Genomic DNA, 13,420 nt, shown 5'->3' with positions numbered 1-13,420 from the left:
ACTTAGCTCACTTTATTGTTTTTTTCTAATTATTATTTATTGTATTATTTTAGTGATTTTTTTTTTTAAATCACTAACCTTTTTTTTCTCCTTTTCGTTTTTCAGCATGGGAGGAGGGTGAGAAACATGGTTTCTCACTCTCCTCCCTGCGATCCCCCTGCACCGATCACACTGTGATCTCTATGCAAGTCCCCACAGACTTGCATAGAGATCACAGCGTCTGTGTCTCATCGGCACCCGATGAACTTCCGAGTGACGTCAGCAGTGACGCAACCTGGAAGGGAAAGCCCGATCACACAATCGTGGCGGAAGCTGTTACATCAAATTGTACAGCAGAAAGCCAGCGATGCTGTCAGGGGGGAGTCCGACAGCCTGATCTCCCGTGCAGCGGCAGGGATGTGTCCCTGCCGCTGCAAGAAGGGCAGGACGTACCGGTACGTCCATAGGGGATTCTTGGGATGCGTTTTTTGGACGTAGGGGTTAATTATGATTTGGTACATTTTTAGACTGTGTGCTCATGAAAAAAATAGTAATTCACTTTTTATCTGTAATAACTGGTCCACATTAAGACCCATGAAACACATTCACCCACTAACCGAAAACAAGTGGTGCAAAGATCAGTAAAGAATCTGCACTCATTGCAGTAATGTATTAGTACTAGACCCCATAGGGGATAATGGGCTGTGGATTTTTTTTTGTCTGGTTTTTTTTACATGTATTTTTCCTATCCCTTCATCTAACCAATTTAGAAAGCTTTATGCCTATCCCCTGCATGTTTAAATTCCCTCGCTGTATTAGCCTCTACCACCTTTGATGGGCGGCTGTTCTATTTATCTACCACTCTGTCTTCACTAAAATTACTTTGTCTATAACGTTTGTCATGTTACACCTGCATTGTTTTGTTTGCTGTGCAGGTAAAAGTTCACTGTGTGCTTGTGATTTTCCATACTTCCCAACATTTTAAATAACCAGGGGCACATGTTTTAGGTGATGTCAGATGATGGGGTTGGGTCTTTGCTGAGAACACTGGCGTAACTACAGAGGTTGCAGTGGTCGTAACTGCAACAGGGCCGTGCCTGAAGGCGGCCCCTGAGACCACTTGTTCTTGTCTCCTCGTACTGGTTCAAAATTGTGTAGAAAGGGCTCTTCTGACCTGGGCCAGGCACGTCACGCAAAAACGGTCACATGACGACCAATGTTTCATTAAACAAGCTTAGATCACTTTCTTCGCTTCAATTGTGTTGCTGTAATGCCTCAATTTCAAAAATGTATGGTTAGATTACAAAATGCACACTTCCTAAATGTGGTGTTTTACCTCCCAAACAACCCAACAAACACGTGCATGGGGGGTATTACTGTACTCGGGAGATGTTGCTGAACAAATATTGGGGTGTTGTTTGATAGTGACGTATAACCTGGAGCCATACATTTATACCTGAAGTACAATTTGTGTGAAAAAAAATTACTACCACAAACTTTGGTGGTAGAATCTCATGCATGGAAAGGGTTAAAATACTAGCATTTGAAATACTTTGGGGTGTCTAGTTTTCAAAAACATGGTTTGATGGGGTAAATTGCCTTGGCCAGCTTCAAAGATACCCGAAATGGCACATGGGGCAGAATGACCAGCTTTGGAATAAAATAGTTTTGAAATAGCAAAATGCTACTTGTACTTATTGCCCAATAACTTGCAGAAAAAAGCAAAAAAAACAAAACATTGGGTATTTCTAAACTCAGGACAAATAGTAGAATATATTTAACAGTTTTTTTCATTAGCTTTTTTTGGATGAGTAAAATATTTTTCAAATAAAAGTGAGAAAAAGTTTTTTTTTTTAATTTTCATCATATTTTATTTTATTTTTTTATAGTAAATTAGATAATATGATCCAAAAATCCTCTGAAGAAAGCCCTTCTTGTCCTGAAAAAAACCCAATATATAACCTAAATGAGTGAGGAGAAAATTACATCTAAACACGAGCACCGCAAAAGTGTTGAATCCTCGGTCCCAAAGGGTACGAAATAAACTTTAATCCAGTGTTTAGATTTGATTTTTTTTTGGGGAGACTCTTTTAATATCCAGTTCATACAATAAATATACTTTGTTTTGGTGTAACCTCTCATTCCCATACCAGTTCATACCTCCCTTTTCATCTCTAGCAGTGTAAACAACATTAAATAATGAAAACATATACTCACGTGTGTTCATTCCATGTCCATTAAGATAAAAACATTAGTAAGTGGGCTAGTTTTTAAAAATATTAAATCCATATTCAAATATATCTGGTGATAAAGATCAGCTCAGTAACTGCCCAGTGTTATGGAAGAGTGAATGTGTGGCTGTCAGGTAGTGTTTACCAGACATGTAAAATCTTCTTAATTGTAATCTGATTAGGGCTATTTTATTGTCACTGCATGACACATTTAAAGGGATGTTTTACCCGCCACATGTCTTATTTCTAAAGAATGTGAGCAAGGGGACTGTAGTGAAGTTGGTACCCTAACAAACTGTCTATAAACACAGATCAAACACTCCTAATGAAACCCTGTCGTGCAATATGACAGGAGTGGTGTCCCAGTTGAGTTACAAACACACTGACCAAATGGTGATCTCACAACTGGCCCTCTTGTTGGCTTTGACTGGGAACAGGAGGAATAGCACAAGCAAAAGGGCATGAAAGATGAACTATGCATAGAAAGGCACTGTCAGAGACAAACAGTATGGATCTACAGAGGTTCTAATGTGTATATACACTCACTGGCCACTTCTGGGTATTTCAGAAAAAGCTGATCTACTGGGATTTTCACACACAACCATCTGTAGGGCTTACAGAGAATGGTCCAAAAAAGAGAAAATATCCAGTGACTGGCAGTTGTGTGGACGAAAGAATGCCTTGTTGATGTCAGAGGAGAATGGGCAGACTGGTTTGTGATGACAGAAAGCCAACAGTAACTCAAATAACCACTCGTTACAACCAAGGTATGCAGAATACCATCTCTGAACGCACAAAACGTCAAACCCTGAAGCAGATGGGCTACAGCAGCAGAAGACCACACCGGGTGCCAATCCTGTCAGCTAAGAACAGGAAACTGAGGCAACAATTCGCACAGGCTCACCGAAATTGGACGACGGAAGACTGGAAGAACGTTGCCTGGTCCAGCTGGAACATTCAGATGACAGGGATGAAAGCATGGATCCATCCTGCCTTGTATCAATGGTTCAGGCTGGTGTAATGGTTTGGGGTACATTTTCTTGGCACACTTTGGGGCCCTTAGTACCAATTTAATGTTTCCAGCACCTTGTAGAAAGTAGTGTATGTTTTGGTGAAAATGTATCTTTTCTATTTAGTGTACCCTATACACTAGTGAATTTAACCCTTTATTTTCCGTGTGCCTACCCTGCCCTCTCCTGTGTGCTGTCATGTAGTGAAATGAACATGTCTCGTAGTATAGCCTGTAGATTACACAATAACCCATACATGTGCAGCGTTTCAGTAATCTGGAAGGGCAGATGAATACTTTTTGGTGATTATTCGTGCTTTATGACAATTTACATATAGCCATTCCACTACCAATATCCTCCAATCTAGACCATCTGGTGTATTTATGTAGGGGCATATATGGGCATTTATGTAGGGGCATTATATGCTTCAGTCACCCGTTTCCCATTGTATCGAGCGCACCTAATATCACCGGATGCTGCGGCGTAGATTCTTTGTCTTGATGTGTACTCATTTTGCTGATGAGGAAAAAATTAAAGGATTCAATAAAATCAAATATTACAAAATAAAAGTAATGAGTGAACCATTTAGTTTCACGGTTTCATTTCAGTCTCCGTACACATTACTATTACAGTACTACTAGGGCTGGAGAACACTGATTCATTTATACCCAACCCTCTATTCTAAATTCATAGAAAAGAATGATAATCTAGGAGGAAAAAGGGACACGGGTAGCAAGCTACAAATCGGCGCACACTCGGCGGGCCGCTACCACTAACTCTACATTAGTCTGTTGAGGGCGTGGTCAACTGATGACGTCACTAATCTGCGGCGTCGCGCATCCTTTAGTCGAGCACAGTTGTAGTGTGCATGCGCAATAGGCAAAACATGGAATCTGGCCAGGGGTATAGGCTTTCCAGGTCTGTGTGCTCGCCCCTGCTTCCAGTAATACAATAGGCGGGAGTTCCGTTTTGTTTATTTAGTTTGTATCGTATGTTTCCGTTTATGAGAACACCCTGCGGGTGCATACATTGCGGCGTTCCCCCGTTCGGTGCGATGCGTCTGGCGACTTCCCTTCTGACGGTACCCGCGCTATGTACGTTTTATTTGTTTTTCACTGAACTTTTATGTGCATGGAAAATGTTAACTAACGTGAGCTATGTAGAGAAAGGAAGTGGAAATGATCAATTTCTGAAGTTTTGTATGCGGGGTCCAGTAGTTTGACAGGAAAAGACGCAAAAATCTTGAGAATATATTATGATGTAATTTAATTATACTTACCTATGTGCTTTCGTCATACATATGTAAACACGTGTTTGGAATGCTTTTTTTTTTGTGATCCACAAATCCCCTCATAAATTACCCACAATGCATCATGGAGACATACTTCATTTGATTGAGTTGGCTGGCTGCATAAATCTGGCAAACTGTGAATATATTACTTTATTCTCCAATTAATTTTTTTTTTTTAAATTACAATTTCAGGTTTCCAGCCTGCTTCAAATTGAATAGCCATGTGAATTACAATGAACATCAACTCTACTGATGGAAAGGCTGTGGGACCTGACAACGAAGAGGAAAACGGAGCGACCATAGTAGCGGAGTCCATTGCTATAATAATTATCGATATTCTAATATGTTTGGGAAACCTTGTCATAGTGGTTACCCTATACAAGAAATCCTATCTGCTCTCGCTTAGCAATAAGTTTGTGTTTAGTCTGACGCTTTCCAACCTCCTTCTTTCTATGTTAGTCCTGCCATTTGTAATTGTTAGCTCAATATTGAGAGAATGGATTTTTGGAGTAGTTTGGTGCAATTTTTCTGCATTACTTTACATGTTGATCAGTTCCGCAAGCATGCTTACTTTAGGGATTATAGCTATTGATCGGTAAGTTTTTCGTTTTCTTATTTATATAGATAAGATTTGACCCCTTTTCTTGCTGTGACAATGATTTGGTGATAGTACTTTTATGGAGATGCTATGGAGATATCATGATGCCATTGCCCCTGCATGCAAACATTTTATAACAAGAACCTGAATTTTTTTTTAGTGTAATTTTTTTATGTACGTCCCCTCGGGGGACACTGGGTTTGCATCACACTTTCATTGAAATTTGAGCATCACTTCTGTAAAACATTGATCCCTGGCTTACCCTAAATGCATCAACCTCCACTTATGTAATGTTTAGGGCACTTTTACCTCACATGATATCCTAATTTTTTCTCATCTGATGTCTCATCATCCCTGGTAATTTCAACATCCCATTGACAACCCTACGAGCTCTGTGGCTTCTCACTTTATTCTCTGTTACGTTCAGACACGCAGTCTAACTCCCCCGCTTTGAAAGCATGAATCCACCATGGCCTTTTTTTATCCGCTCTCTGTCATCATGCCTCGTCTCTTTTTTCTAAATGTGTGTCTGCATGATTCCTAAAACTTAGTCTCTTTAAAATGTAAGTAATCTTCCATCCTTCTAACACTAACGTTTTTTTTCTTTGTTAATGTCAATGATGGAACCATCATCCCTACCCAACACGCTTGCTGTCTGTCACCATTGACTCTATCCCTCCTTCACCCATCTATCTCATTCACCGCTCACATTGTCTACTTCCAAAAACTGTTGACTACATCTTAAATATATTGCTAATGCTTATTTGTTCTTTATTAGTACATACTCTCTGCTGATTCCTCCTTTTGCATGTTCGGAATGTATTATGTTTTGTTAAGCGGGGATTTCTTGTGCTCAAGTTATCCACGTGGACAAAAGAAACCTACACCTGAAAATTGGCCAATTTGTCAAAACTCATATTATAGATTGTGCTTGATGGAATCTGTGTAGTAATGACCCTTTTTTTCTCTCTATCAACTCTCACATTTTAAATGTCAGTTTTATTGCCGGAAAATACTTCTTGCAAACTGTTTGCACAAGCTTTTTAAAAAGTCTGCAATAGTTTAAAACATTGTATTCCACTTTTAAAATTGTTTTAACTTTTTCTTAATACAGGTATTATGCTGTTCTTTATCCAATGGTTTACCCTATGAAGATTACTGGGAACCGGGCGGTTCTGGCTATTGCATATGTTTGGCTGCATTCCCTTATAGGCTGTCTCCCTCCTCTCTTTGGATGGTCCTCCTTAGAATTTGATAACTTTAAATGGATGTGTGTAGCCGCTTGGCACAAAGAAGCTGGATACACTGCCTTTTGGCAAATATGGTGTGCTTTTTTACCATTCATCGTTATGATGATTTGCTACGGCTTTATATTCCGTGTGGCTAGAATAAAAGCTCGCAAAATTCACTGTGGAACTGTTGTGATTATCCAAGACGTCTCCCAAAAGAATGGAGAAAAAAATTCAAGTACTTCTACTTCTTCATCGGGAAGCAGAAAGAATGGCTTTTCAAGTATTGTTTATTCAGCCAACCAGTGCAAAGCTTTCATAACCATTTTGGTTGTCATTGGTGCTTTTGTCCTTACCTGGGGTCCGTACATGATTGTTATAAGCACTGAGGCCTTATGGGGGAAAAACAGTGTTTCTCCAGTCCTGGAGACTTTAGCGACCTGGCTGTCGTTTACAAGTGCAATCTGCCATCCGCTTATTTACGGACTGTGGAATAAAACTGTCCGGAAAGAACTCCTAAGCATGTGCTTTGGAAATCGGTACCGAGATCCATTTCATCAACCTAGAACGTCAAGAATGTTCAGCATCTCCAATAGAATAACAGGTAATGGAGGCCTGTCCGTGAACATGTTTTCTAATGTGCTGAAGATTGTTCTTTACTTTAGCAGAAGTGAAGGTATTTTTATGTTATGTATTTTTAAATTCTTTTGCTGGTGTCATTTATTTTTACAACTTCATCCATAAGGACTGTCCTTGTAGGACTATGTTCATTGCACTAAATTAACTTTGCACAAAACTTTGTTTGGAATGGTGCATGTTTGCACACATCTGGTGTCATCCATTCAAAATACCTTTTCATTTTCTTCTTAAATCCCAGAACTAAACTGACTAATCTACTAATGATTGTTTATTCTTGTCTCATTAGACCTTGGGTTACCTCCTCACCTCTCTGCTCTGATAGCAAATGGGAAGGTTTCTGATCATCAGAGCACGACCACAAACACTGGCTTTAGCTACTCAAACGATTCAGGTAATTTTCTTTCACTTCCTCTGGTTTTTGTGCTGACATTTCACAACGTTCTTGAAATTAATATCTGCATTTTAATTTTGTTTTAAACAGATGAAATGCCCGTTTCTCTAAGTATACCGCTTTATGTGTAAATACCATATTCACTTTGATAGTTGGGTCATGTGAATATCATTTTATGGATTGCAATTTGATCAGTGGGTTTGATAATACTTTTTTCTTTTCTTTCATAGGTACTGATGTAATGCTGCTTGAAGACTGCAGTTCAGATGGTACTCAACAGCCTCGAGCTCTCTATTCCAGGAGAAAGAGTTCTGTGACGTTTGAAGATGAAGTGGAGCAGAAATGTGGTATGCACTTAAATGTCTTGTATTCAAATAGTTAATATATCACCTGCCTGTTTTCTTTTTTTACAATCTCAGTTTTGTAATAATCTAATTCATCAAAGCAGCCTAATACCCAGTGTTAAGTGACAATTAGGGCTGAAACAACTAATCGATAATAATCGATTAATGAAAATCGTTGTCAACGATTTTCATTATCATTTAGTCGAATCGATTTTTATCGATTATTAAAAGAGGTTTTTTTCAGAGCAAATGCTCTGAAAAACTCCTCTCCTTATATAATCCGACCTCAAACAGAGATCAGATTATAACACTAGAATCCAGATCCCCCGCAACGATGCAGGGGACCTGGATTCCCCTCGCTGTCGGCCGGTCTCTCACTTCCGTCTCTCTCCCCCCTCCCATCTGCCTCTCTCCCGACTCCCTGGTGCTTTGTGAACCTCCGTTGCTGACAGGCACTTTCACTGGAGCTTCATAGAAGCCTCAGCGTAAGTGAAGGGCAGTAACAGAGGCTCTCTGTGCGCATCGCGCAGACCCCCTCCATTACTGCCCTTCACTTACGCTGAAGCTGCAGTGAAAGTGCCTGTCGGCAACGGAGTCGGGAGAGAGGCAGAGCGGTGTATGGGAGCCACCCTCCCATACTCCACTCTGGCTCCTCCCCCTCCCATACGTCACTCTGCCTCTCTACCCGGCTCCCTGGTGTCTTCTGAACCTCCGTTGCTGACAGGAGCCAGAGTGGCGTATGGGAGGGGGGAGGAGCCAGAGTGGCGTATGGGAGGGGGGAGGAGCCAGAGTGGTGTATGGGTGGTATTATGAATTTCAGGGCATATAGGGGGTATAAGGCATATCGATATTAGGCGTATCAGGGGGGCATAAAACATATTTGGGGGTAAAAGGTATGTCAGGGGGCTCAGTTGCATATCACTGGCATATAAGGAGTATAAGGCATATCGGGGGCACAGTGGAATCTCTGGCATATATGGAGGCAGAGTGGCAAGCTGGGGGTCAGATGTGCATAACTGGGGGCAGTTTGGTAAATAAAAGAAAATATAAACAAGGCTTTTTTCTCATAGTTTTTATTAAATATGAAAAATAGTTAACATATGAATTAATATTTACTAATAACTTTGCATTAAAAGCTAGTTTGAGAAACACCGTGTTTGGGTTCTTGTAGCTTTTATTATTATGTCAGTAAAATAAGAGGGTGAATAGAGAGAGAGGCCATTGCAATAAAGACATTTAAGTGTAAATTGTACTTTTTTTTATTACATTATTTTAAATTTTAAAAAAATTGCATTTTCTTTATCCGATTAATCGAAAAAATAATCGGCCAACTAATCGATTATTAAAATAATCGTTAGTTGCAGCCCTAGTGACAATGCATTTATATATGGCACGTTAGGTTATTGTTACTAGGTGTGCAAGATGATTAACCATTTCAGTACCACGGGCACTTGACTAATATTTACCATATCATAATTTCCTAACCTGTTCGAATTTTTGCGTTTTGACCAGTTGGCTTTTAATAAAATGTTTCTTTATATCAGTAATGTAAATTAGGCGTGTGTGTGTGTGTACGCTATGACACAGCTGTGCAGTATACACAAACCCAGTTTGCATAACATTTTAACTCTCACCTCTCGGGGATAATGCAACCTTTCTTGATTACCTCTTCTGTGTGTACTGCGTTGTTAGTGAATAAACCCTGTAAAGCTCCAGGATGTGGTATTTTTGTGGTGGTTGCACGTTAAATTCTTAAGACACGTTTATGCATTTCTTTGCAGATGTTCACCCAGTGCCGACAGAAAAAAGTATTTCTGATTGTCCCCTGGAATCGTATGCGTCTTGTTTAGCTAAAGCCATTGAAATGGATGCTAAAATCAGTCTGTTTGGAAAAGAAGCAGCACATGTTTCTTCAGCGTTTCCGGCTACATCAGGAAATACTGGTGTGCTTAAAACTGGCAGAAATCACGTGATCCAAAAGCCCATATTGCAAAGCATTGATGAAGTAAACCTATAAACACAATGTGTTCTGTTACACAGTATACGTAACAGTGGTACAATTTAGTACGAGTTTAAAGTATTTTTTTCTTATGCAAAGCATAAATAGGTATTTGTAGGTGAACACGTTTACCTACCTGCTCCCAAAACCACTTTTAAGGTCCTCATTGGTGCCACTGATGTCTTCATGGCATTAACTTTAATATTGAGTGTTGGTTTTGTGCCTTATGTTTATTATAGTGTTACATGCATATCGCTACAAGTAGTATTGAGTGTTTACCGCATTCTGCAATATAATGCATTCCCCACCTTCTGGTACTCGGACTTTAGCGTTTATAGGAAAGTTTAATGAATTCAGTACTATGTACTGCTTTTAATTGCTAGAAAATTCAAATATAATCTTGACAAGCACAAAAGGAATGGCGGATTTTGAAATGGAGACTGCCATAATGCAGGCATCTGTTAACTTATTTATTTTAGTTTCCACAAAATGTTATTGGACCACAGAATTTCCTCTCACGTTTCAGTTCATGTACGTATAAGTGAAAGTGGCACTGTTAAACTTCCACGTCTTTTAACGTTGTGTATTAGTTGTTCTGCATGCATATATTATACTATTTTTAAACGTGTGTAACTTGGGTATATTTTCCTTTATAAGCCTTTTGTAAATATGTGCACATTTTTTGTACTTTTTTTTATTATAAATTCAATAGTTTGAATACCTTTTTTGTATGAGTTATTTTTTCATACTAGGCAATGTAATATAATATCGCTATATATCACTATTTCTTTCCGTCCATCATTGCCTTTATCCAGGTAAAAATGCTGAATTGAGTATCACGCATACTAGAGATACTTTTCAGATGAAAAGTTTTGTGGGTTGCAAGAACTGCTTTATGGAATTGTTAGGCAGAATATTTTTTTTTTTCTTTCTTTCTTCAATAGGTGGCCATAATTTCACAGGCTTCATCGAGGCATTGGAAGGAATGGAATATGGGTACAGGTATTTCTAAGCGTTTCGCTACAGGTGCTGCCGTTTATTGGGCCAACATAAAAGACAGCCACTTCTGAAACTTATGTGATGAAAATCTTAGGCGGAAGAGATCGCAAAGATCGTGTATTTATATATAGGATTAACAGCAATCACACTTCTATCATGCCCAGGCACACACAGATTCCAGCATGTACTGGCTGATTTAGCATGATAGGAGTGTGATTGCTAACACAATATTACAAAAAAAAATTAAAAAAAAACTATACACACACACACACATATATATATATATAAAAATTTCTAACAGCAATCACACTATCATGCCCAGGTTCTAGCATCTACTTGTTGCCTGGGCATGGTAGGAGCGTGATTGCTGTTAGAAATTTTTATATGTATATGTGTGTGTGTGTGTGTGTGTATAGTTTTTTTTTTTATTTTTTTTGTAATATTGTTGAATGTTTCTCTCCAGTATTGATCTGTTACTTTTAATGAAAGTGTTGTAAATACACCAAAATTGGACAAAAAATATATAATATTGCTAACCATGTTTCTAACTCTCCTCAAATGCTAAAAAACAAATTTAAAATTTTAGTGATTTTAAAAAAAATCACTAAAATACAATAAATATTAAAAAAAAATAGTGAGATAAGTGATGTCATTGTGACATCACTGGCATTAATAACATGTTCAAGAGGTCCCTAAGAGGACCTCTAACCATACTGCCTAACAGTGCAATTTCTTTTTTACAAAAAAGAAAATATAAACATTTTAAAAAAGAAAATAATAAAAGGAATAAACTTTACACCCTCCAAACTGTTAAGCCATAAGTATGAAAAATACTACCCTGTGTAAGGGATGGATATGGCCCTCTAGAAAAAGAAAAAAAAAATTGGGTTTCTCTGCCGTAACACATACCCTGTGCAAAATAATCTAAGCAACAGTTGGATAATGAACACAGTTGAATAATGTACACCTTATAGTATGTTCCCTATAAGTGCTGGGAAAGTATGGAAATTCTATATAAATTAGGTATTTCTGAAATGAGGACACCCGAATTGATAAACTTGGAGGGGATTTTCCATCACTTTACCTAATTTTGTGAGGATTCACAGGGAAAATATATATAATTTTTTTTTTCCTAATTGTCGCTAGTTTTTACCAAATTTCTCATCTTAAATTTTCAGCTAATTATCTAACTATGGTATCAAAAGAAAGCGCTATCTCTCTTTGAAGAAACAATATATAATTTATATGGGTACACTATTCACAGGGAAGGAGAATAATCGCTGAACCAACATACCACAAAAATGGCAAAATTGCACTGGGCTTTGAGGTACCAAAAACCCCTGGGACTGAAGGGGTTAATCACGCATACTCACTCGCAGCTACTTCCCTCTGTGTTGCTCGCGCTTTGTGTGAACAACTTCTCTTGCCCGCCCAGGGGAAGAAGGCATTTTGCCGGTAATGCCCTTTTTGGGCGATATATTTCAGCCACCGATATACATCGGTGCATCCCTAGTTAAGGATTATTTCAAACATAAATGTATTGCTCGTTGTGCTTCCTAACACACCAACAGTACCTCACCGACATGCCCCAAAACACATGTGGATTTGTTGGTTCCTTTGTGCAGAGAGAATACAATCACGCGCACACTCTGTCTCCTACAATCATCGCAGGACAAATGATGCCTCCATAAAAACCTCACCCAATATCCAGAAGGCAGTGCTTTTTCTCTGTTGTTTTTCTGTATGTAGTCCCTTAAGGGAAGGGCTGTGACATTTGAATTAAATTACTAATGGGAGAGCTGGCAGGAGAGTCCCTCACCTCGGTATTTGTTATGAGTGGCCAACGCTGGCAAGTTTTTCAAGCAAGAAGAACTGAGTAGCCACTGCTTACTTTACTGACTGAGGAGACATTGTCTCAGTGATTTAACTATGCATTGCACAGGGCCATCCAATGCCTTCCAACAGCAGGCAGACATTGAGGTTCCCTTTATAAGGTGGCTAACATTGACATGGAAGGCATAAAGGTTTATTCCACAAGAGCTATGACCACCTCATGGGTTGAATAGAGATGGACACACATGCATGGGGGACTCGGGTTGGGCAAGCTGTACTTCAAGCTACTGATCAGTGATCACAAATTTCAGATCACGGAGGAGGATCTAGGTCAGGTAAGTGCTTTTTTTTTTTTTTTTTTTTTTTTTTTTTTATTTAGGAAGAATGCGCATATTAAAGAACTCACAAAATCAGCATTCAGTCAGTATTTAAAAGCTGTGTAGAATTTATTATGCATAAATTGATATTTTCTATATTTCATGTACATTTTTGATGTGTTATTCCCAATAGCGTGCTAATGTGCACTGTATCCTTAAGTATTTGTAGTAATTGTATTTGCAAAACAAAGTGAGCATTATATAGTATTTCCTAGCAAACATCAATATACTAAACCTAACACTGTTATATATATGCCATTAAACTTTTGTTTGAACTTTTAATAAAACTATTACACAAACCTTATGTTTGTACAACTATTCTCAAGAGTTTAAGCAAAAAAAAAAAAAGCTCTTTACTTACTTGATGCTGTTTTAATTACAAATGAGGTCTGCTTAAATGTTAAAATCTAAAACAAAAGGTGTAATGGCCCTTTAACTACCCTTGTGCATATGTTCTCAAACATTAAAAGATTTTACATTTTAAACAGATGTAGCATAGA

The 13,420-nt window shown here is 38.5% G+C and overlaps 1 protein-coding gene across 1 annotated transcript; it reads left to right on the top strand.

Moving 5' to 3' along the window:
- The first annotated feature begins 1,185 nt into the window (after positions 1-1,185).
- On the top strand, positions 1,186-12,986 carry LOC149298301 (G protein-coupled receptor 161-like). The gene is made up of 8 exons (XM_089487483.1): positions 1,186-1,240; positions 4,794-5,106; positions 6,224-6,942; positions 7,264-7,368; positions 7,599-7,712; positions 9,470-9,655; positions 10,656-10,713; positions 12,923-12,986. The coding sequence occupies exons 2-8, from the start codon at positions 4,964-4,966 to the stop codon at positions 12,984-12,986; spliced, it is 1,389 nt and encodes a 462-aa protein (XP_089343609.1). The 5' UTR covers positions 1,186-1,240; positions 4,794-4,963.
- The last annotated feature ends 434 nt before the right edge of the window (positions 12,987-13,420 follow it).

The sequence above is a fragment of the Sceloporus occidentalis genome, unplaced genomic scaffold (genome assembly GCF_023333645.1).
Source record: "Sceloporus occidentalis isolate IW3139 unplaced genomic scaffold, rSceOcc1.0.p SCAF_33, whole genome shotgun sequence".
Taxonomy (NCBI): domain Eukaryota; kingdom Metazoa; phylum Chordata; class Lepidosauria; order Squamata; family Phrynosomatidae; genus Sceloporus; species Sceloporus occidentalis.
This window is presented reverse-complemented; position numbering and strand designations above follow the sequence as displayed.